General features: G+C 50.1%; 4 protein-coding genes across 7 annotated transcripts in view; 1 reads left to right on the top strand and 3 right to left on the bottom strand.

Annotated features, from left to right (window-relative positions):
• The window catches only part of LOC105188281 (bicaudal D-related protein homolog), a 32,035-nt gene extending 20,177 nt beyond the window's left edge, over window positions 1-11,858 (bottom strand). Inside the window, exons 1-3 of one of the 4 annotated variants that reach the window (XM_019843675.2) lie at window positions 10,552-11,858; window positions 7,424-8,621; window positions 4,890-5,375 (exon numbers count right to left, since the gene is read on the bottom strand). In XM_019843675.2, the coding sequence (XP_019699234.1) occupies window positions 4,890-5,132 (243 nt within the window). In that variant the 5' untranslated portion in view covers window positions 5,133-5,375; window positions 7,424-8,621; window positions 10,552-11,858. The other 3 variants (XM_025302752.1, XM_025302764.1, XM_025302757.1) reach the window with 3 other exon arrangements.
• Window positions 11,859-12,613: 755 nt separating this feature from the next.
• LOC105188280 (Coiled-coil domain containing protein 114) lies at window positions 12,614-17,320 on the top strand. The gene is made up of 7 exons (XM_011149652.3): window positions 12,614-13,312; window positions 13,444-13,802; window positions 14,351-14,685; window positions 15,158-15,381; window positions 15,729-15,991; window positions 16,578-16,867; window positions 17,112-17,320. The coding sequence occupies exons 2-7, from the start codon at window positions 13,452-13,454 to the stop codon at window positions 17,290-17,292; spliced, it is 1,644 nt and encodes a 547-aa protein (XP_011147954.1). The 5' UTR covers window positions 12,614-13,312; window positions 13,444-13,451; the 3' UTR covers window positions 17,293-17,320.
• Window positions 17,321-17,561: 241 nt separating this feature from the next.
• LOC105188301 (coiled-coil domain-containing protein 42 homolog) lies at window positions 17,562-20,055 on the bottom strand. Its single transcript, XM_011149691.3, has 4 exons — window positions 19,462-20,055; window positions 18,778-19,066; window positions 18,391-18,630; window positions 17,562-18,053 (listed from the first exon to the last, which is right to left on the bottom strand). The coding sequence occupies exons 1-4, from the start codon at window positions 19,776-19,778 to the stop codon at window positions 17,700-17,702; spliced, it is 1,200 nt and encodes a 399-aa protein (XP_011147993.2). The 5' UTR covers window positions 19,779-20,055; the 3' UTR covers window positions 17,562-17,699.
• Window positions 20,056-20,244: 189 nt separating this feature from the next.
• Slh (sec1 family domain containing Slh) lies at window positions 20,245-22,685 on the bottom strand. The gene has a single exon (XM_011149651.3). The coding sequence runs from the start codon at window positions 22,330-22,332 to the stop codon at window positions 20,437-20,439; it is 1,896 nt and encodes a 631-aa protein (XP_011147953.1). The 5' UTR covers window positions 22,333-22,685; the 3' UTR covers window positions 20,245-20,436.
• Window positions 22,686-23,469: the final 784 nt, after the last annotated feature.

The following is a 23,469-nucleotide window of genomic DNA, read 5'->3' as shown; positions in this document are numbered from 1 at the left end:
CAAGCCTCGTTTCATAACTGTTGATGAAACTTGGATCCACCACTATACACCAGAGCGAAAAGAACAGTCGAAACAATGGATTGAAGCCGGTGGACGTGCACCAAAGAAGGCAAAGACGGGGTTCCATCAGCAGGAAAGGTTATGGCAATATTTTTTTGGGGGTTACAAAGGTGTTTTGTTGATCGATCATCTTCAGAAAGATAAAACGATTAACTCTGAATATTATTGTAACCTTTTGGATCTATTGGATGCAAAAATTCGTGAGAAAAGACCTGCTTTAAAGAAGAAAAGAATCGTTCTCCATCAAGACAATGCACAATGCACGTTTACACAAGTGTTTTGACAATGCCAAAATTCAACGAATTGCTCGAACATTCAGCCTATTCACCAGACTTGGCTCCCTCTGACCATTATCTGTTTCCAAACCTGAAACAATTCCTGGCTGGAAAGCGTTCATCAAGCATCAAATGACGAAGCTACTGCAGCCGCGGATGGATATTTTGCAGACCTTCCGGAATCACACTTTAACAATGGTATTGAATTATTGGAAAAAAACGTTGGAATAAATGTATCGAAGTCCCAGGAGATTATATTGAAAAATAAAACATATTTCACGGCAAGAGAAATCTTCTTTCATTGTTAGGCCGAGAACTTTTCAGACCGCCTACGTACAACGATGAACGTCATCCAGCCTCGCTCGGTTTCGTTACGACTCGCGATCGCGACCCATTTCTCTCCGTTACGCGCCTCGCAATCGAACTCGCGCGGGCAAAAGCGCGTCGGAATGAAAGTGGAACTTGTGATGGACGAAAGCGCGCACTTTTGTCCGCCTTTAGACGGCCGGCCCGAGTCGCGCCGCGGTTTTCTCGCGGCGATAACCGCGCGCGCGTCCGTTGCCCGTGAGTTTTTAATTAACGCGCTCATGAATCAGCAGCTAACGGTCGTGCGGCGCAACGCGCGGAGTTCCGACCTGGGCGCGAGCACTCCGCCCTCTGCCGCGGGGGAGGACTCGGCGAAGGCGGCGAAGAAGGAGGAGGAGGAAAAGGAGAAGGGTCGTTTAACCGCGGCGCAGAAGGATCAGGACGAGGAAGCGCGGTGGTCGCGTCGCCCCGCCGCGGATTCGCCGCGCTTTCGAGTTGCGATCCGGTTGCATAAGGGTTGCAATTATCCCCACATACGAACTTAATTAAAGACGCACACGCCGGCCGGAAACGCGCGGCCTCCGCCGAGTCCTCTCCGCTTCGTCGGGAGCGCGCTCTGGAACGCGCTATCGCCTTCGCGCTTAATATTTCACGCACGCGACGGCCACGGCGCGCGCCTCTGAGAACGGTAATCGCGGCGTGTGTAAACACACGTCACAGATAACGCGCCGACGTCACCGGCACAGCTGCGCGTGCATAATAAACCGACGCGCTGAGTGACGCAACGAGATGTCATAGCGCGCGCGCGTTTCTTCGCAGCACGCTTGAACTTGCAATTCTGCAATTAGAACGCGGGAAAAACGCCGAGTTGGCGCGTGCGTGAGGTCGATGACGAGCGTCGGCGGGGCTTGAAAGGTGAGAAATCTCCTTCACCGCGCGCGGACTCGCGCGCTCACGGCAGCGTCCCGTCTTGCGTATGCGCGCAGGAGCTGCGAGAGAAGAGCGAGTCGTTGTCATACGGAAGTGCAAGATGGAAGGAAATCGCACAAACGCCATTTGGAAGAAAGCGCGGCTGCGCCCCGCCAATGAGCGCGTATTCGCGTCGCTCGACGGGAACAACATTGCGCGATCTCTTTTCCAGCGTTCTCTTCAGCGCTCGCGCTTTTCATCGAACTTCGCGCCGATCAACGCGGCCGATCGTTGCGTCCAGTCCTGGACGGTATCGGGGAGAATTACGTCGGCGTTTTCACGCATTTCCCTCGCGCCATCGTCGTCGCAGCAACACGCGGAGGACAGGAGGCGCGTCGCGTCCCCGTCGCGGCGGAGGTCAAAAATAAGGCGACGGGCAGAAACGCGGAAAGATAGGGGAACATGGCCAGGCAGACGCAGGCAGAGCGTAGTGCCGGGCATTGTCTCTGCGACTGTTGTTGCCTAAGTGGCTTGTTTCCACGCTTTCGTGGCTCTCCGTCGCACCGCCGCACCGCCAGAACCGCGCGCGCGCTGCTCATGTACGAAATCCACCTTCGCGCGCGCCGCGGCAAGCTCGACCGCAACCGCCGCGATCGCTGTCACTTTAAGAGCCCTGATTGCGTCAAGCCTCCGGATTAAATAACGTTAGCCTGCAGAGAGAGAGAGAGAGAGAGAGAGAGAGAGAGAGGCGATTCGCGATCCAGCGAACTTTCGAGAGTGCGATTCCATAGGCCGCGCGACACCGGCGAGGAAAACCGTGTCGTTGATCGGCCGCACCGACGATGGCGGATCGTCAGGAGAGAGAAAGATAGATAGACAGATGGATAGATAAATACGTGCATTATCACTGTAGGGGGGCTGCTAGAAGGGAGAAGGGCCAGAATCTTACGTCGGAGACGGAAGAAAAAAAACTCGATTGAAGCGAGTAGAGACGGCGAAGCTACAAGCGACACGAGTCAGGATGAATATTTGCAAGTGTGTCAGAGAGCGTGAAAGAATAATAACGGTGGTGAAGCGCGCGAATTCGGAATTTTTCTTGCTCCGGGCTTGAGATTCAACGGAGCACATCGCGCACTCTCGCTCGCCGAGAACCGTCGAGAAACAGTTTATCAGCCGCGGGGCAAGTTCAACGATGCTCGCGAAGCGCGATTTCGACGCACCGCGCCGATCATGAAGGGTAGAGGAAAAGAGTTCATTTGAAATTCAGACCCACGGCCCGATTGCGCGGTGAAACGATCTCTCGCGTTTTCCCACCGGTGACTTTCGTCGTTGCCTCCGTCGTTTCTTTTCTCTCTCTCTCTCTCTCTCTCTCTCTCTCTCTCTCCCTCTCTCCATCTCCCTCTCGTTCTCTCTCCTTGACTCGCTCCTCGCGACGGAGGGAATTGCCGTCGGCAGGAAAACACACGTGCAATATAATCCCAATACACATGGCGGCAATAAACAACCTAGTATTCGAGGCGGACGCGAGTAACCCTAACCGTTCCGCTTGGCCGCGGCTCGACGGCTCGCGTCTCTCGAAAAGACACGAATAAAGGAGGAGATGCAAGGACTAAAGCAACCGTACGCCAAGTGTCGAATGTAAAGCCAGTTTCCAGATGAGAAAAATAGAGTTTACTCGAGCGAAGGCTAATACATCGAAAAGACAAGAAGGAATCGAGCCAGAGCCCCGTCGCTTGCAGACATTTGCGAACTTAAGTTTCGCGGAAATTACAGAGGAGACGTTGAAGAAACCTCGACGAGGATGAAAGACGTTGCGGCGTAGGAAATACAGTACTCAGGTACAGGAGATCAATTTTACGACGCAGCGAAGGATAGAAGAGAATTTCCTTCGTGTCGAAATTTCGTTCGCGCCTCGAAGGAACACATTCGATCCGACGCGACGCGGCTCTCCTGAAATCATTCGCCTTCCAACATTTGCACATCTTGGCCCGGGGCCTCTCGGGGGCTATCTCCCCCCCCCCCCCGCTTCGAATCCCCGGACGCGGCAGGTGGAAGCGTTCCCGACCTTTCCGGCATCGAGTTCCGCGTTATCGACTTACGTAATCGGCGAGTGCGCGCCGCGTGCTCGAATACATCGCGGCAGCACATTTTCCGCGGTCGGCCGGCGTAATGTTGGAAAGCGACTGCGTCCGTTAGACACGAAGGTGAATGTTTCCGGGAGATCTCGCTCAGCCGCGCCAGGGTGTCCTTCTCGTCTCGCGCCTCGTCGTCTCGCCCCGACGAAATGAAATAACGACCACCGCTCGTCCGATCCTGCGGCGCCGTCGTCGAGTCCGCTAACGCAGGATTCGCGAGTGCATGGCTGACGACGTCTCGTGCCCGAGATGCCGATCGGGAGCAACGATAATCAGCAACATTGCACCGTCGACGCTTACGTCGCGATCGCTTAATAAATACAGCTTTCGTTTCTCCATTACGTTAAGCGGTTGGTTCGGCGATGGGAACGCTCGTCGCAAACGCGATAAGAACTTGTCATTGCTCGAGAGACGTGCCGCGTGATCTCAATGGATATATTCAACGAAGATAACAGCTCGATGTGCAAGTATTGTGTTTATCAAGATCTCAAATGAGAAGTACGACAAGTACAATTATCTCAGCGAAGATTTCCTCAATCAGATATCGCGATACGATTCGGAAAGGCCGCTTGATGTTTGCACAGCGCGCCGTGAGTCACCGTAGCCGTTCATTTCGTAATGACGAAACACGCAGCAATGTAACAGGATATAAAAGCGAAGGAAAGAGGATTATAACGTTCGCCAAAGTGCGTTCGGTAACTGCGCAGCGCGCCGCAAAACTGAAGGTCTCGAAGAGGGGGAAGCGGACACAAAGGGAAGAGGGTATCTTTTGCAATTGCAAAAATCATTTCCCAAGATATATTTTTTCATCGCTAAAGCGATATATCGGCGTCGGTATCGGAGCTGATGAAAGTGCCTCGTTAAGCCTCGCGAGCTCGCTTTACTCCGCGCCGCTCATTATTTTCCATCTAATTATATAAATGTGGGGCGCCGAGAGAGAATTATGTAAGTGGCCGACGAGTCGCTTATATATTTCATTATATATATATATATATATATATATCCGAGCATGAGAATGATAAGCTATCTTGCCATCGGGACTTCAGACTTCCCTTCAGTCCGCGCTTATCAGTCCCATAGAAGTCCTACGCGCTCGCGGTAGAAAGCAATCGACTTCGTTCCAGCGTTTCCGGGTCATTACGACGAGACGAGAAGTTGCGCTTGCCGCAACAACAACGGCTGCGATATCGAGAGCCGCACTCACCTCCAATTTGACGGAGTACTCCTCGGCTAATGTCTCAGCCTGCTTCGTCAGCTCCTGATTCCTTTCGAGCAGGGCCTTGCCGAGTTCGGCGGCCAACACGAGATCCCGCTCGCGTTGCTTCAGCAACTCGGCGGGATCCTGCACGGCGTCCTCGTGGTCCATCGAGTGCCTCCTCGCTTGCAGGTCCGATATCATGTCCTCCAGAGCGTAGGGCTCCGTCTGGCTGTCCTTCTTCGGCAGCATCGCGAATCGTCGCTGGTGTTAATTAGTTAGTCGCCACCACTGAGATCACTCGGATCACGTCACTACTTGTGTCACTACGAACTCGCGAACTCGCGAATCGCCGATCGATATAACGGTCACGGTGTCGGTTAACACAACGGCACACGTCAGACACGGGAAACGGTACAATAACTTGAGCGGCGTCGTTACTCTCGGCTCTCCTCCGTCGCAGAGCGTTCGTGCGTGGGCAGCGCCATTGATTAGCTGGAATCAATTAATTTCGGATTTGCACTTTCGTTGCGCTCGGTCACTTTCGTGCGAAACGCACGGGAGAGAGCGACGCAGACGCGCCAAGGACGAAGGCGAGGGCGCTTGGGAAGAGCGCCGATCGCGAATTAAATCTGATGAAATTAGACAATCAGGCGACACCTTTCTTAATTAGTAAATTAAATAGACGCAAGGCCTAACGTCACTTTCTCCAGACTTTATCTTGTGATAAAGTTGTGATAAATTCGCGCTTCGTAGCGCGAGCGGTGAGAAATGTCGAGTGACGAACGAAGTGAGTTCTTGCACAACGAGTAAAATTATTCCCGACTCGATAAGTTTTCAGTTGAATAACTTCTCGCTGAACATTGTGTCATTGTGAATTCGTTATCGCGCGTTATTTCTCGTTGTTTATTGCATATAGATTTCAATCGAACGCAATATTCCACACCGGGAGGAAATTATTATTCATGGACACCCACGCTCGCGTTGGCGCGTTATCATGTTAATGATAAGAAAACATAAAGATAAAACACATATATCCGTCATACCTGCCGCGCGCGAGATAACGCGGTATCTTCGTCGCGACCAAGCGATCCGTGCAAATTGCTGCAAAATACCGTTTGTTCGACTTCAGGCCAATCTTGTTTATCTTTACATCTCTTCCACGCAGCCACAGAGATTTTATCTACCAGAAACATCCGGGAATTTATTCCTCACGTGCAAGGTTCTCATTGAAACGGATGATGATAATAAAAGATTGAATTTCACGCAGTCTCCCAATTACGATACTCTCGATTTTATGAAAACGAAATTTATACATTCAATAATTATATAACCGACCACACGTATGTGTGTGCACACATATACGTGGACATATATATATTATCCGTATTTTTCCGTGTATGCTACTCGTATTTCTATAAAAAAAATACATATATACATATATGATGTATAAATTATATTTCGACGAGGGTAATACGCGTTCATTTATCCGTTCGTGATTTTATCCATCGTGATTTTCTCACTGAAAGCACTCCGTCGCGACGGGGAACCTCGAAGAGCGCCAGTCCGCTGCCTCAAAACACTTAAGGGGACTGGAGGGTCAGATTACTGAAAAATCGTGCTTGTTTTTGATAATGATTTTACGACTGAATAAATGTGCAAGAATGAAAATTTTACATATATTTATATAACATTTCGTATCGATTTGAAATTTTAAAGCAATAATATTTGTACATGTGGCTCTCAGGTGAACCATGGACAACTTCGTCAAAATATTTCATTTCGAGATATTAATTTTTTTATTGTAAAAGAACTGAAAAATTTGAATTTTGTCCTAATAATAGCTGCCGTTTTGTTAATTTTGTTCGATTTTTTTTTCTAGTGCTTCACCGGATAATGATAAGCCTCCTCAAGATCTCTAGCTCTGATCGGACCATCGAGAGCCGAGATATTACTGCAAAAACGATAACTTGAAAAAAAAGAAAAGAAGAGTATATTTCAGCTATATATATCGTACATTTATACGAGTATTTGTTAACCCTTTAACTTGCTACGGTCAAGATAACTCGAGTGTGGAAAAAAATGGTGGCTTTGCTACGATCGAGTTTACTCGATTTGGACTTTCAACGTGTGTGGTATTGCGTGCGGTATTTTTTTTAAATTTAAAAATGTGAATTTGTGAAAATCTGGATCATCAGCAAATTATGAAATATTTTATAATTGTAAAAATAACTCAGCAAAGAGGGTCATACTGGTCATTTAATATCTCAGCAGTTAAAGGGTTAATAAACAAAATTTTTCTACTCTTCATTACCTGTTGTATAACTATACCTAAAATTTTCATTCTTGCATATTTAATCAGTTCGTCACAAAATATGATCAAAAGGACGATTTTTCAGCAATCCGACCCTCCGGTCCCGTCAACAAGCCACTTCGTCCGAGGATCGCGCGCGCACGACCCAAAAGCCTCCGGGGCCTTGAAGTCTCGCGAATAACGAGCACGCGATCGAGGAGGCGGCTTGAACAACGCATAACGGGCTCACCTGGATTCAGCTGGTCTCGGCTGGCGGGAGACACGAGTCGCCGACGTCTCGATTGAGCTTCGAGCTGCTACCGGGGGTAGATCCTGCGGATCCTCCTGCTCGGCGGCGCGCCTCGCGCACACCTGGTCGACGCGCTCGTCCACTACCGGAAACGGTCCGTCGGGATCGCGCGAGCCCTGATATTGCGCTCGGTACATTTGTGACGCTGCGACTGTCCCGACGGTATCATCGCCACGACTGTCGGCGACGTCGGCCACGTTCTCATCGCGCGCTCACCCTGCGCGAGTGCAACGCACCGTTGCACCGACGCACCTCTCGCCGCTGGCACCCTGAGGATATCGATCGCGGAAGTTTGCCGCGCTATCGGCTAACCGTCGTCCTCTCGCACCGTTCCTCTTCACACCTCACGACTCCATCGCGGAGCTAAGGCCGCCTCGCGCGCGCCGCGCCCGGCTGCTTCGCGGTCGCGTGTGCCAACATCGGCTCGGCGGTGCCGAACGAAGAAGCAGGTCGCCGCGAAGCGTGCGACTTGAAGAATCGCCGCAGCCACGGTCAGAAGTTCGCAGAAGTCGGCTCTTGCGACACGACAACGCTTCGCTCGATAATCCACCGCGAGCGTCTGCCACCGCGAATGTATTTTTCTTTTTCTTCTTCTTCTTCTTCTTCTTCTTCTTCTTCTTGTTTTCTTCCTGGTTATCTACGCCCACGAAGCACGCGGTCTTATTACGGCAGGCATTAAATCGGCATTTTCGCACTCGAGATGACGACCAGATGATTTTCCCACAACACAAGTTTTTCCCAGGAAAAAGACCACGAGTGCAACGACGATACTCACTCTGATCCACCGTCAGGACTATACTTGGCTGCGAACGCGGTGATTCCTGAGGTAATCGCGAGGTTCGCCACCGCGGGAGGGATCACGCTGTGCACGGGAAGATCGATGACTCCCGGCTGTCGAGCCGAGAATGGAACCGCGATGAATCACGACGTAACGATAGTTCGCAGCGCGCCGTTTGTCCGCGTAAATAACGAGCGCGTTCACTTCGCCGGAGAGACGGTCGACGGGGCCCTCCCGGAGGCATACTCCGCACTGTTTCACTTCGGAATCACGAGGAGCCAGGTTATCCTTCGGAGTCGCGCAGATTATAGATCCTCCCGGATTCGCGGCTCACTCGCGCACCCAATGAACGCCCGGCTCCTGCAAGAAGAATCGAGAGACTCACTTTTAATCGCCTCTCGATTACCGATGCCTAAATACATTAACTTTTCAAGAACGCCACTCGAATATTCCCATGAGGAAACCGCTCACCGAACGTGACGCAACGCGTTATTTTCGTCTCGCGAACGCGCGATTAATTATTCAGCGGCCGAAACGGAGAACACGTTTGTCGCGCGAAAAATCATTCGCAATCGCTGAAATCCGAAGCCGCCTCAAGGCGGTGCGTCATTTCTCTTGTCTCTCTCTCTCTCTCTCTCTCTCTCTCTCTCTCTCTCTTCCTCTCACCCTCTCACTCTCTTTCGCTCCCTTTATTTTAAAGTTACGTCGCGAGTCACGCGAAAGCTATTCGCGCGGACAGTTCAGTCGGCGAAAAAGAGCCGCCGGATACCGAGCAGCCGCGTGGGCGGATTTAATCACGCGCGTCGCGATTTCGATAGCGAGCGAGTCGTTCGAAAATCGATTCTCGACAGCCCGGCTCGAACAGCCTGCGTGGGCGACGCGATGTTTCTGAGAGAGAGAGAGAGAGAGAGAGAGAGAGAGAGAGAGAGAGAGAGAGCGTTCCCGCGGTCGAAGAGCGACGCGCGAAAGCAGAGCCGCGCGATATCAAGCGGCGCGATGCAATTGCGTCGCATTATCCTTGAATGGCAATAAATGCGCGACCCGGTGGTCACGGACGACACGTGCGACGATTCACGTTTATCGATTTGTACGTCGGCTTAGCGTCGCGCGCTTCTGTCCGTCTCTCTCCCTCTCTGGTACCCGCTCAGACCGTCTCCGCGCGCTCGGCTAAGCCGCGCAACGAATAAATCCAATAAGGGGGATGAATGTAGACCGCCGCGCTCGGCCGGGCCAAGTTGATCGCTAAATCGATCGACGACCGCGAAACGACAGTCGCGAGCACGTTTCTCCGCCCGACGAACCCTCGTGACCGCCGCGCACCGTTCATTCCCGCCGGGTACCGAGCGGTTTCTTTCTCTTTGTCTCCGCGAGATTCCTCTCGAACCGGGGATTTCTGCGAGATATCATGAGCGAGAGAGATCGCGGACACACGCAGGCACGCACACACGCAGCAGACTCTCTCTCTCTCTCTCTTTCCCTTTCATTCTTAATAAGCATTTGGCAACGAGAGACCTGTGCGCGCGATTGTCAGTCACGCGCGCGCTCCTGCGCCTCTCTCGAAGCTCGCAAAAATCGACCTGCGCACGCACCTGCACACGCACTCTCTCCATCACTCTCCCGCGGACTTACTCACTGGCAGAGACACGCGGTGATGCGAGCGATCGCGAGGATTCTCAGTCGCGCACACGGACTCTCGCGGTCTACCTGTTCGCCGTGCCACGGTCGGCCAGGTAGTGACTCACTGCTCGTGAGTGGAAAATAAATATTACAGAATCGCGCGCCGCTCGCGTACAGCGTGCCTCCACGAGAACGGCCAGCCTAAGCCTTCTCCCACCATATTGCCGCACGGTTGAAAGTAATTCGCTCGGCACGACGTACTATCGGCCGCTCGCTCGGCCGTCTCTTTGTGCGTCGGCTCGTAAACGTAAACACGTAAATTTGCAAGAATAATTTCCAATTTGCGGCGAGAATTTCCGCGCCGCGCGCGCACGCGCTTGCTTCTCGTCCGCCCGCCGAATTCGAGATATCGCGTCAGGATGCGTGCGAAGTCGCATGAGAAGAAGGAGAGGAGACGAAATGATAAACACACGCGACTAGTCACGTCAACGGCGCGGTGAGATATTTTCAGGCTGGATCCTCGGCTGGATAACAGGTTGTTTTGTTCGCGCGGTATGTCGCGATAACGCTTATCGATTCTCACGGCTCGACGATTGTATCAGTATATCCCGCCACTGTGTAGTACACGCGCTCCGCAACGACCGTCCTTTCGCGCTTATCGATCGGAGCGTACCTGGAGCGTCCAATCCGAAAAATCGCCGCCGCCGGCCTCTCCGGGCCGAGAGCTCTTCGGCGAGATTTCATTCGCGAACTCGCGTTCTTATACGCGTCGGACGTAGACGGCGTACGAGTCACGTACGAGAGATACACTGGCGACCACGAAGAAGCCTGAAGAGTCGCCGCGCCGGCAGAACCGATCGACCTGGCGACCTTCCCCTCCGGAGGTGAACTAACGTCTCCCCCGTCTGCATCCTCAAGCGTGTGCCCCCACCATTTGACCCACCTGGTCGAACCACCACCTGACGCGACTCCACCGAATCTCACGCAAACGCGCCGGACCTGATACTCCGCACGACGAAAGACGCGCCTATCTGCGAAGCGATGACCGATGTGCCCGCTTCTTATCGATTGCTCATTGATCGATCGCGCAAAAATGTCTGCGGGACGCTTGCGGCCTTAACAGCGAAACAAATGTATGCGTACAGCGAAGGACATAAATATCTTGAGAGATAATATTCAAGATCTGTGAGGAGCGGTGTACGACGAGCGTGGCGAGTCCTTAGCCGCGCGTTCTTCAAGTTTTATAATTTCTTGCGGCAAACATTATTCCCGTGCTGCCTTAGCTGGAATATGGCGAGCTTGAAGCTTAACACTCGAGGATTACGTGACCTTAAGGATTAAAGAGATGTAACAATATACGAGTGTATCCAGGGGACGTCAATTCGTGATTATGATGTCACTGATTGATTCACACGAGTGAGATGTCGGGAGATTAAAACGCCATTTTGTAGGAGAGAGGAAGATTGCTTCTCTACGACTGATTTATTGTACAAGTCGAGAGTGATCTGAAAATAAGCGATCCCGAATAAATAGGACGTGCGAAATTGCTTTCGTATCTTCGATTAGCTCTCGTTCTCCTTGTCACTTTGGTCGTTTGTAACAACGCTAAGAGTCCGGAGAACTGATGGCCACCGGAGACTTTAATTGAGACCCGAAGAAGTAGGGAACGATTAACGTACACAAATGAAACGAGCTAATCGAGTTTGGCACGCTGCATCGCACAGGAATGTCCATTCCAGCCGTATTTGCGGCCTGATCTTATTTACGCGTCGCGCTCGAGGCTGTTGAGCCGAGAGATCGATACCCTGGATTAGGCAATTTGTAAGTACGACTCTATCGCTTCGCGACAAAGGTTTTACCCTGTAATACCGCGGAATAAAAAATAACGTCTCACTGGATCGCCACTAGAATCCTCGATATCCGAAATTTCGAATTTCCATTTGCGCAACGAACGACGAAGAAACGACGAGGAAGAGCCGTCAACAATTCGGTAAATATATAGAAAAGGGTACACCTCACCGATTTTTTTATTTTGAAATATGTTATAGAGGATAAAATTCTGAGTGACTTTTCCTAATACAATTATATGGGGGTCGCTTATAGTTTCTGAGATATTTGACTTTAAAGTTTTATAATTGAAGTATATTTGAAGTAGACAAGCAGTTTCCATTCACTTTTTAAATATAGGAAACAGTACATACAAGCGGGAGAGGGGCTCCGCCCCTCCCCCGCACCCTCTCCCCAAATAAATCCTAACCTAACCTAACTTATTGCATCTTTATATATTTTTAGACATTGTTGAAAAAAGTTCTCTTAAGATCTATCACCTAGCTCAACTTAATTTATTGTAATATCTGCATATAATTAGGTGTTGTGGCTTTCTAAGGAGATCTTTAGCAACATCGCCCAACAATATATAAAGATAAGCAATAAGTTAGGTTAGGTTAGGATTTTTTTGAGGAAGGAGTGCGCTTATATGTACTGTCTCCTATATTTCTATGTATACACTATGTTTGAATGAACTATTTGGATTGTATTGTAAATAACGTCAGCTTTGATATCTGAAATTTAACACCAAATTTCCAAAACTTTAAAGTCAAACTATAAGCGACCCCCATATAGTTGTATCAGGGAAACTCACTCAGAATTTCATCCTTTATAACATACTTCAAAATGAAAAAAACCGATGAGATGTACCCCTTTCTATATATTTACCAACAATTCTTCTAGACTCGATGATGTCGATTGAATTAACAGCGTGTATCAATATCAATCTGCGATTTTAACCATGAAAGCGAACCGCCCGGCAACTCCTCGATTCCAGTCTGCCGAAGGAGCTGTCACTCGCGAGCTGAAGTTCAGGATATCAGCCGCTGACGTGTCGCGTATCGAGCGACGCCGAGATTGGATTGCCGGAGCTTTGCGTGCGTCTGAATGGTAAAAGTAATAATATTTCGCAATTGATCCGCGCGAGGACCCAAGGAAACCTGCGGATGTTACGTCGCTGGGCCATTGCTTGGCAACCGGAAGTACCAAACAGAAGCAGCCACGCCACGCCGCGCCATACAGCTGCTTCGGCTGCACGGGCTGGCAGATGTCTTTCTCAAATGTCAGTGCTGAATGTCATCGAGGGTCACGACTGGAGTGCTCCCAGTCCTCGTGACGTATCTTCATGATCGACGGCGCCGATCGCGAAGACGTCCACGTGTCTCGCAAGACCGACGGTCCTCCTCCTCCTTCTCCTCCTCTTCCTCCTCCTCCTCTAGGCCGTCTTCTATGAAGCTGATGTAAAAAGTGCGTGCGTGGAGCGATCTCCGGATCTCGTCGGTGACACGCGAGAATTCATCTAAATGCGATACGTACCTGTCGGAGAAGTCAGCCTTAACTTTCACGCGGAAAATAGAAGTAACTGAAAATCGCTGCTAACGCATCAGGTGAGAAAAACATTATTGTTACTATGTTGGATAATTAAACAATGTACACATGTCGGGTGATGATACTCGGCGAAGATTGTTTTGAGATTCATTCGAAGGAACCGCTTTCCTTCCGTCTTTACCTTCTTTAGACTCCAAAATGGCGTACAGGCAGCAGCCGGTGCAGGACGAACTCGAGCTGGAGACAATGGCGGAGGTCGAGCTCTCCAGGCTGAAGAGACAATACAGAATAATGGAGAACGATCGGGCGGCGTGCGTGGAGGACGCGAGGTTGCAGCTGCGTAATCAGCAGAACATGATCGACCGTCTGGAGTACGAGAAGGCCGAGCTCCTGTTGGCGATCAAGACCGCGAAATCAAAGTCGTTCGCACGTAAAGACATGAAGATGGACGAGAAGCTGAGGTGTCTCCTGCAGAAGCACGACAAGTACATCGACATGATAGAGAACGAGAAGCGGCAGATAGCCGAGCTCGACCAGCAGATCGGCAAGGTTGCTGGTATTGCCAATGTTGAACCTACATAAACCTACATAAGTAATAACGAGCGATGCTTATCGTTGGCCTATAAGGATCCGAAAGGAAAAAGAGCACTACGCGCATGAAAAGAAAAATCTCAATTCAAGTGTAACCGAATGAGGACCAGACGAAAACTCGGTGACGAGAAGTGTGATGTCCGCAACCGGACATTTTCGTTGGAACATTTGGCTGCGTTGAGAGCTCCAGTTGAGATAGCCGAGCGAAATTGATCGAACAGAAACTTCCAACGGAAATATTTCCGTTCCTACAACCGGATGTTTGTCTGGTCCTCAAGCAACGAAAAATTCAGTCACGCCAACGGAGTTGCTTTTTCCACATACTTACTGTAAAGATTATGACCATTACTATCGCCAATGACCATGACTATCGCTAATAGATTGGAGAAGACGACGACTGCGTCGCCAATCGAGGACTGATTCGTCTCCGCTGACGAGCAGTCGAGACACTTTCATCCGCGCCACCTCGTACTTTACAGCGCACAACATTCTGAGTTCTGTTGTAGCTCTCGAAGGAAGTCGCCGGCCTGAAAACGAAAGTACGCAGTGACACGCAGCTGCGAGACCAGGCCGTGCGGCACAGCAGGATGACACTCATGCTGGAGAACCGGGTGGAAGTGGCCACGAAGAGGTTCAACCAGGTGATAACGGGGAACGCGAAGCTGCGCGCCGAGATCGAGACGCTGCTGAAGGAACGGTCGCAGTTCACGCAGATGTGGAACAAGCTGATCGGCCAGCTGAACACCGGCAAGCAGATCATCAACGACCTGATCGAGCAGGCGACGATCACGTTCAACCAACGCGACGAAGAGCTCAATAAGATCCAAGCGCTTCGCGAGAGGCACGTATCATCCTCCACGTTTCTTCGGTGGATTTTCCGCGCCGTAAAATCTGCGAGATTTATACGATCGATCGTGTGAATTCCGGCAGCGCGATTTATGCGTCGAGTATCTGCGATTTGCAACGACGGCGGCCGCGGAGAATCGCGAAAGTGGAAACATTCGCCGGATTGTTGTCCCCATAATTCAGAGTTATTCCGTTAACGACCATTCGTATTTGACTTGGAATGAACGGTCGAACATCGTCGTCGTCGTCGTTGTCGTCGTCGAATTAGAAACTCGACGCTCCGAGAGCGCAACGGTCGGTGAAGCCAATGGTGCGTGGAATTTCCGCCGGTCGAGATTTCCGTCTGATCGTGACGGCTCTACCTTGATTTATCTGGCGGCCACGCGTGATCATTTCCCGACTGGCGAGCGAGAGAGAGAGAGAGAGAGAGAGAGAGAGTCTGAGATCGTTGATTCGCTGTTCATCAGGGGCATACGAGACCTGAAGAATCACACGTCGGAGATGTGCGAGCTGAAGAGGACCTTGGATAACGAGATGAAGCTGCAGGAGTTCCTCGGCGTGAAGGGACAGTATCGCGAGATGGCCGACCTGAACGCGAAGAAGGAAGCCGAGCGGCAGGCTAAGAGAGAGGAGAAGCAGAACAAAATAGCCGCCTTCACGCATAACTTGCAGACGATCAAGCAATTCACCGGTAGCGTAAAGCGGACTCTAGCTTAGAATAAACAAGTTACCTGGCTGTCGAAGGCTTGTTGTTCTTCGTTGAAACGTCGACAAGCTATCGTTCCTAGGTCGAAAGATTTCCAACGTTCGCCCTGATCTTGTATCGTATCTCTGACACGCGAGAAATCCGGATCGGGGAGAAAGGTTCGGCGATTTTTCTCTTATCCTTTTACTTTTGTCCGATTCGGTCTTTCTCTCGTTATTTGAATCTCTCTGCTTTCGCTCGATGTTGAAATATTATTTTCGACAACTTTCACCGAACAACTTGATCGAGGCGTACCCTGCTTAACACAATCGTGAATCAATGATACCGTATAGGAGAGCAAGAAATCGACAAGCTCACCGCCCACTTCATCAAGCAAGAGGAGGAGAATTTCGCGCTCTTCAATTACGTGAACGAGCTGAACGACGAACTGGAGGGTCTTCAGTCGAGGATGGAACAGTTGACGGCAGCGATCGACGAGGCACGTATCCAGAACGTGCATCGCGACCAGGAACAGGCGGAGACCTTGGACAAGGTCACCAAGCAACTGGAGGAGCAGACCGCGTTGGCGGACGCTGCCGAAGAGGATCTCACGAAGGTGCGAGTTTAACGCGTCCCATTATTATTCCGCGTTTCAAGAATCGGAAAAAAAGCTAGAACAAAGCTTGTTGTTGTGCACAGAAAAATAAGCTCGCTTCGTGTAACTGATTACTCGTGCGGACCAGACGCATGCTTGTTTCTAGGATCACAAAGATCGCAGTAAGAGGTCTCTCTATTCACTCTTTGTTCTCTATTCGCTCTTTGTCCCCAATTATCTCCGCCGGCTTTTAAAGCAGCCGAGTGTTCAGACGAGTGTCTTTAGTCGTGATAACGCAGCTATCGTTTCTCCCGTCACCGACGTTTCGTCCGGTTCTCCTCGTAAACCGAGAGGGATCTTTTTCCCGTGCATTGTGGCCCGCTGAATTCTCAACAGGAAATTAATAACGCGTGCCACAGAGGTCACCTCATTATTCCAAACGCCAGCCTTGGCTTCAATAGGAAAAAGAATGCACAGCCGAACCGTCTCTCTCTCTCTCTCTCTCTCTCTCTCTCTCTCTCGACACATCCGCGTTGTGACTCAGCGAAACTCGAGGAAGTCGAATGTAAGGAAGCGATTATCCGCAAACGATCATCCCTTGTTTCAGTGCAACGAGGTGATGGAGAAGGTGCTAAACGGGATCAACGCGCTCTTCGAGTCGATACGATGCGACAACTCGCCGATTTTGGAACTGCTGGGCGACAACACCTCCGTGACCATGAGCAACGTCATGCTCTACTTGGGCATTATCGAGAAACAGATCACCGAGATGTTTCACAAGGTTTACTGGGTGGACAAGACCAGCAAGGCGCCGCAAATGCGCCTGGACGAGAGCAAGAAGTCCAGGCTGAAAGTACCGATCCTCGCCCGGATCGTACCGACGCAACCCTGCTCCCTGTGAGTCCCTTCCCCTTCCTAACAGCTTCCCTCCAACGACCCTTCGTCCGAGTTCTTCCGGGCGAGTTCTTCCGGGTGCATCCTCGAGGCGCGCTTCAGCCCTACACGCGACCATTTGATAACTTCCGTTTTGTATACTATATTCCGCCCCCCTCTTTCCGCCCTAAAACTGTAACTTAAAGGAGCAGACTGCGATAATAAGCTCCAAGCTGAACGCTCTAATACGTCCGCGTGTACGATACAGCTGCGTGGAGAAGGAGCAGATGCAGTTCGTGTCGGAAGGCCTGGAGGTGCCGCTGACACGTGCCGAAGCCATGCAGAAGCTGCAGCAGAGGCTCGAGGACGATTACTCGGAGCTGCTTCACAACGTATCAGACTGTCACTTACCGGCGGCTAGAAAGATTATACAAAGACGTTATCAATAAAGGGAGTCAACACAACAGCGTCCTGTTTCTTACACGTGGATTCGCGACCCGACCTTCGTCGCTCAACGCCACGTTGACGCGCGGCGACACTTGAGTCTTCGACTTGGACATCGTCGCGACAGCAAACTGGCGACTGGCGAGGACACCGAAAGAGCGCAATGTGGATCACGCGTGTGGATGCAATATCATCTTTAGGCAAAATTGTGTTCACTTATTGTTCTTTTACTCGGATACATAGTACGAGAGATATGGAAAGTAGTTGTGTCTCTTTCTCTCTTCTTTTCGCCTTCAAAGAAATACTTGGTTTGTCCTTCTCGTGATAAGGTGAAATCTCTTTCTTCGTTCACGGCCATCTTGACCGATCACCGATCGGCCGCGAAGAATAACAACAACAGCGAGCGGTCATCTTAGTCGCGATACGACGAATCTCTCTCTTCGCGCGCTTTCCTCTTGGCGACCTTGATGATCCGCCTCAGTTCGAGGATGGTTCGCTTGATTTGAATCAGCTGCTGCTCGACGTCCTCGCTGCTCACCTTGACGGGAATCTCTTTCCTCTTGCAAATCTGCTGATAGATGTTCCAGCAGCATGCCTTCACTTGCGTAAGCTCCAAGCTCTTGACGGCGGCGATTTCCTTGATTTTCGAGACTATCGCCTCCCACCTGAGTGCTTGCGCCTTCGCACGGTTGTATCCTGTTTGCAACTGCGCCAATTTGTTGTCGAGCTCCATCAACATCTGCGATTTCACTTCCGTCAGGTGGTACTGCGCAAAAAGAAGAATCATCCTCACTCTCGGCTGGGCTCTTCCGCGAGAAAATCTCACAAGCGAATCACAGCCACAAGTCACGAAAAATGTGGGAAAATTTAATGCATATTAGTCTCCTCGTCTGAGGAGAAAATCTGAGAAACTCGCCAATTCGGAAATGAATCTCGCGCAATGAAAATCGATTTCAACCGCTTACTTTGCGCGATAATTACTGAAGCGTTCAGACGAAGCAATATTAACGATTAAATTGACGATTTTTAATTATAGTGCGGAAAGTAGGAAGGTGATTCAGCAACGAGTCCGAATAGCAAGTCTCAAGTTCCCAAACACGTACTATCTCTGTGCCTTTGTCCTCCAGCATCTGAAGATTCCTGTCCTGGTGGTCGGACAACGCCTGTCTGGCCTCGACCAGAGTTTCATAACGATTAAAAATATCATTGATCGACTGAAATTCGCCCGTCTCGTTCACCACACGCTCCAGATAATTCTGATACTTCTTGTATATGTCTGTGTAGTTTTTCATCTGGTCCAGCACCCCTCTCATGTGACTTAATTTCTGCTCGAGTTCATCGGCCTAACGAAAACGAAAATTATTTATTTATCTATTTTTCACCTCATCTTTCTTCTTCCGCTCGTTCGCTAAGACAACCGATTCGGCTAAAGTTTCGCGCACAAGTGTCGCGTGTCTTTACGGGATTTATCGCCTTCAGGGAGTTCATACTTCTCGCTTGAATTTCTCCTGCCGTTCGTGATCCTCCTTGATCTTTTGCTCCGCTCGCTCGCGCTTCTCGACATTCTCCCGCACGAGTTGATCAAACTTCACGAAAGACTGCCGTAACAGCAGTGCCTGATTCCTCGCCTCCTTCCAGTGCTCGTCCATATCCTTGCGTTTGGTCTGCTGTTCCGTCCATTTTTCCCTCAATACCTCGTCGATCTGAGCCAACTCTCGGCGAGCCCTGATCACCTCCGTCGCCGGACACACCCTCGCTTTATCCCATTCTGGGTATCTTCTATTGTTACGCAAATATCTTCAATTGTGATTTTCATTCGCGAGAAATCTAATACGAAGCGCGAGGAAGCGCGATTTCTCCGTTACCGACGAAACGCGAGTATCGAGGCTCATAATTGCTCATAATTGCATCATATCGCTCGTTTGAGGAAGCGATATCTTCGTTGAAAATCGGGGAACACGGGGTTTTACCATTATTGTTCCCTTATCAATTGTTGCACAGCCATCTAGCTTACACGTCTTTGTTTTTTAACATTACTCTCGGACAAAAATCTTACAATTTTGTAGCTTAGAATTTGACGTTATCCTCCGACAGATTAAAAACAACAAGGAGCATCTTATTGTCGAGTAATGTATCGATTGCCAGGGTAGGTATCTCTAATTACAATACATTACTTGATTTTACGTTGCTCCTGCTTGGACACGAAATACTCCACGATAGCTTCCTGCGGATCCGTCGTAATGACAGCTCTCTGCACCAAACTCTTCGATCCATTCCGCTCAGTGGCCATGCTTTTCCGATCGAAGTACCTTTCGCTAACTGTAATTTTCGACGAACGCGCGCGATCAATGTCCACACGCTTGGAAAGGAGTCTCGTCGGAGAGGAAGCGCACTTGCCGCACGCGATTGATCGATCAAACAAATTGAATACAGTCGCGCACGCATACACTCGCGAAAAAGCGGTGGCTCCTATGAGATGAAGATTCTCCATTGCACAATGTGCAGGTGGAAGATACTGTTTCCGAGGATGAAAATAAAAATATACGAATATATTAATATTTATTGTATAAATTAGACCGTAAATAATACAAATCTCTCTCTCTCTCTCTCTCTCAGTTGCTACTTATGTAAAGAATAAGAAATAATAACACAACAAAAGAAACGAAACCGTAAAGCTCGAGGAACAAATAGTATTTCGTAAAAACACGAATATGATTTTTAAAACTTGCTCTTTTTTTAAGAAGTCATTTTTGGTGGTCTTTGTCTTTTCTTTTTTTTTTTTTTTTTTTTTTTAATAAGTCGATACTATAATCTCGCTCGTATATTATTTCTACTGCAATTTATCGTAAAAGGAAGAAAATTCAGTTGCACAGAACGATGCTCAAGGTCTCATCGAAGATTCTTGAATCAAGGGATGCGTTGGTCACAACATCACAGGAGGAAAGCTGAGGTGGGCGTTGTTGAAAATAACAAATCGGACTTTATTAATATCGTACACTTTTTACAAGACGTCAACAAATTCATCGGAGGAAAGCGCGACTACGAGATAACGCACGTGGAGGATCAGGCTGGGGAGAGGGTGAGCGGGAGTGAGGGAGGAGAAAGAGGAAGGACACGGTTGTCGGGGACGATAAATGCCTGCGGAGCGCTTACGAGTGGACTTCCTGACCGAGCAGAGAAAGTTGCTTGAGCAACTGTTTGGCGTTGATAAAGGACGTCGAGCCGTAGATCACCCGTTTGTTCACACCGGCGCCGCTGCGTTGCTTCACGTAGTCCACCAGGTTTTGGTACTCTATGTAGTTGCCGCCGCCCACCACAAATACGATCACCTCCTGGAACGTCGGCCGGTTCTTCGGCATCTGCTCGGTGTGCTTGAGCTGCTTCGGGTCCAGGTAGCAGTAGTCCTCGGTGCGGGAGGACTGCTTGGATTCCATCAGCTCGTCCACAATCTTGGTGACGGGCAGGTTGTGCTTCTTCACCACCAGATTCTTTACACCCTCCATGACGAAGGAGGAGCCCTGGTTCATCAACTTGGAGAACATACTGACCGTCTTGGTGCCGCCGCCCTCGTAGCTGCTCTGAATCTCGGCTATTCTGGTGTAGCTGCGCAGCCTCTTCAGGTAGATCAACGGATTCAAGTCGCAGCCGGCTGCAGTCAGAGCAGCCTCCAGCTTGCCGTAGTCAGCGTCAGACATATTCGTACAGATATAATAAATAATAGCGAGACGGAGCTTGTCCTCGGACGTGCCGCAGTCCGGGTCGCCGATAGTCTCCAGCACGCTCCTGTCGAGCGTCTGCTTGCTCATGATCTTTTCCTCCAGCTCGAAGAAAGTGTCCAGCCGCCTCGACTTAATGGCGTTCAGGATACCGGTGGCCACCGACGTGTGCATGTCTATCAGGCGCTTCATCTCGAGCAGCTGCGGCAACGAGTTCACCGCGCTCGTCAAGCGCGCCGTGTTGTTCGACACCATGGACAACGCCACCTCGCTCTCGTTGTCGATGCCCATGGAAGACTTGAGCTTCTTCACGTCCTCCTCGAAAGTGCGATACTGCTCCAGCTCCTCCTGTATCGCCTCGGCTACTCTGGGGAACGGGCTGCCCTTGTGCTCGCACCAGAAACGGTCCCTGCTGTCCAACTCGTAGGCGCGCGTCTTGGAGCGCGCCCCACCAGCGGGAGACCGTCCGACGTTCTCCTCGACGACTAACCGATTCAGTGCCATCTCCAAGACATCGTGCGCCAGTGCTTGGTACGTCCATGTGTGATGCAGCGGCGTGGCCATGTCGACGTTGCGATCCAGCACAATGAGCAGGGGTCGCTGAAAACTGTAGTGGCCGGTAGCGCTTACCTCGCCCTCGAACAAGTTGTTCCGCGCGTCCCACACGTTCTCGCGGAGCTTCTTGTCGATCATTTTGGCGACCATCTCGGCGGCGTTGCCGCGTGGACAGCGGATAATGGGCACGGTGCCGAGGGTGACGAACACCGAAAACAAACAGTCCACGATGATGTCCATCACGGACTCCATCTCGCTGTCCTTGACGTCGCCGCGGTTGATCGCATGGTAGGATATCACATCGCTGTTCTGATGGCGCAGGATGAACAGGTCGTCCTCCAAGGTAATGAAGTTCAGGTACTGGTCGAATATCTTGTGGATACTGGAGACTACGCCGCCGAGAAGCGCCGCGGCTGCCAGGTCCTCCATCTTGTGCCGTGAGATCGGCGAGATAAAGTTCAAGTGGTAGATGTCGTAGAGGCTGTTCTGCAGGTCCTGACTGATCCTGCCTAGATTCTCGTCCGTGGGCGCGCAGAAGTAGATCGCCGGTACCTCGGGAATGGAGTCTCGGTCGGAATGCAGCTGCATGTGCAATGTGACGCCGAGCTCGCGCAGCTCCTTCACGGAGATGAGCGGCGATATGATGTCCTGGCCGAGGCGGTCGTAGATGAGGATCTTCCAGGTCGGCACCGCGTCCTCGAGCCGCGACTCCGGCTGATTCAGATTCAGCATCTGCTTGAGCGCGTTTATCTGCAAGTCGCGTAGGTTCACCATGGTTAGACCTAGTGGAGACCTAACCTCTCTGTAGCGTGTTCAATTCCCCTGGGATTCACACAGCGGTACAGCCAGCGATGGTCTTGCGCCGTCGAGTTATGTTGCTCGTGGACACCGCACTGCGTACCTTGAAAGTGCTCCCGCTGTCACATGGAGCGCAGCGCAAACGTCGAAATGTTCAGAAATCTGTTGACATTCCAACCTCGCACTTGGAGTTGTCAAACCGAGCGGAGACGCAGGAAGGAACGAATGTGTCACGCTGGCGTTTTCGGTCGATACGCGTTATCTCTGCCGGCTAGGGAGTGACTTTATCAGCGTTTGGGCGTTCGAGCACTAAGTAGCTCAATAATATCATCGAATGAATCATCCGACATTATGTTATGATTAGTTGACATGATTTAAAAAGAAACTGTGTGCGAACATGTATCCTGCTGCTGAATAATAAGAAAATTTCCTTTGATCTGTTGTTGAACTGTACCATCTAGAAAACCTAACTTTAACTTGTTGTTGAACAGTCAAGTCTTTGAAGGTAACAATTCCTCTAATTTACTGCGAATTTGTACTACAATTTGGAATCTTTGTTAAAAGACTGATTGTGATAGAAATCTTGGAATATTAAAGTTTGATGAAGCGTTTGATATGTTATTGGGTTGTACTACTTCGATTTTTCAGCAGAAATAGTGGCGACTCGTAGCGGAGACTTTCAAACTAATATTGGTCCCGTGGCATTTTTTAATTCGACGTTACTAGATGACGCCAGGCAGCCCATTAGCGCCTTAAAATAACAGGTTTAGTAAAAAAAAAATAACGTATAAAGCCAGCGGCACACGGTGCTTGTGTTCGTGCTGGATTGCTTGCTGGATGAAAATACTGCGTTCTGATTGGTACATTTCCGAAGATGGATGGAAATGCACCAATCAGAACGCAGTATTTTCATTCAGGAAGCAATCCAGCACGAAAACAAGCACCGTGTGCCGCTTTAAAGGAGTCTTTTGTGTTAGACCCATTATTTTCATAAATTCCGAGGTCTCCATTATGAGTCGCCACCGTCGTCACCCACAAGAATCGAAGTCGTAATATAATTCAACGGCAAATCAATGGATCATTTAATCTGCTATACTGTGAAAAATAAGCAGA

The sequence above is a fragment of the Harpegnathos saltator genome, unplaced genomic scaffold (genome assembly GCF_003227715.2).
Source record: "Harpegnathos saltator strain DR-91 unplaced genomic scaffold, Hsal_v8.6 scaffold115, whole genome shotgun sequence".
NCBI classification, from domain to species: Eukaryota; Metazoa; Arthropoda; class Insecta; order Hymenoptera; family Formicidae; genus Harpegnathos; species Harpegnathos saltator.
The sequence above is the reverse complement of the archived record's forward strand: the minus strand, read 5'-3'. Positions and strand labels throughout refer to the sequence as shown.

What these genes read in the sequence shown, in the direction of transcription:
- Slh (XM_011149651.3), bottom strand. Translation starts at nt 22,332, where the DNA reads ATGGTGAACCTACGCGACTTGCAGATAAACGCGCTCAAGCAGATGCTG.
- LOC105188301 (XM_011149691.3), bottom strand. Translation starts at nt 19,778, where the DNA reads ATGGAGAATCTTCATCTCATAGGAGCCACCGCTTTTTCGCGAGTGTAT. An exon ending in CAGGAGCAACGTAAAATCAA is followed by an intron (nt 19,067 to 19,461) that starts GTAATGTATTGT and finishes GCGTAACAATAG; the next exon opens with AAGATACCCAGAATGGGATA. An exon ending in AGGAGAAATTCAAGCGAGAA is followed by an intron (nt 18,631 to 18,777) that starts GTATGAACTCCC and finishes CGTTTTCGTTAG; the next exon opens with GCCGATGAACTCGAGCAGAA.
- LOC105188280 (XM_011149652.3), top strand. Translation starts at nt 13,452, where the DNA reads ATGGCGTACAGGCAGCAGCCGGTGCAGGACGAACTCGAGCTGGAGACA. An exon ending in TCGACCAGCAGATCGGCAAG is followed by an intron (nt 13,803 to 14,350) that starts GTTGCTGGTATT and finishes GTTCTGTTGTAG; the next exon opens with CTCTCGAAGGAAGTCGCCGG. An exon ending in ATCCAAGCGCTTCGCGAGAG is followed by an intron (nt 14,686 to 15,157) that starts GCACGTATCATC and finishes GCTGTTCATCAG; the next exon opens with GGGCATACGAGACCTGAAGA.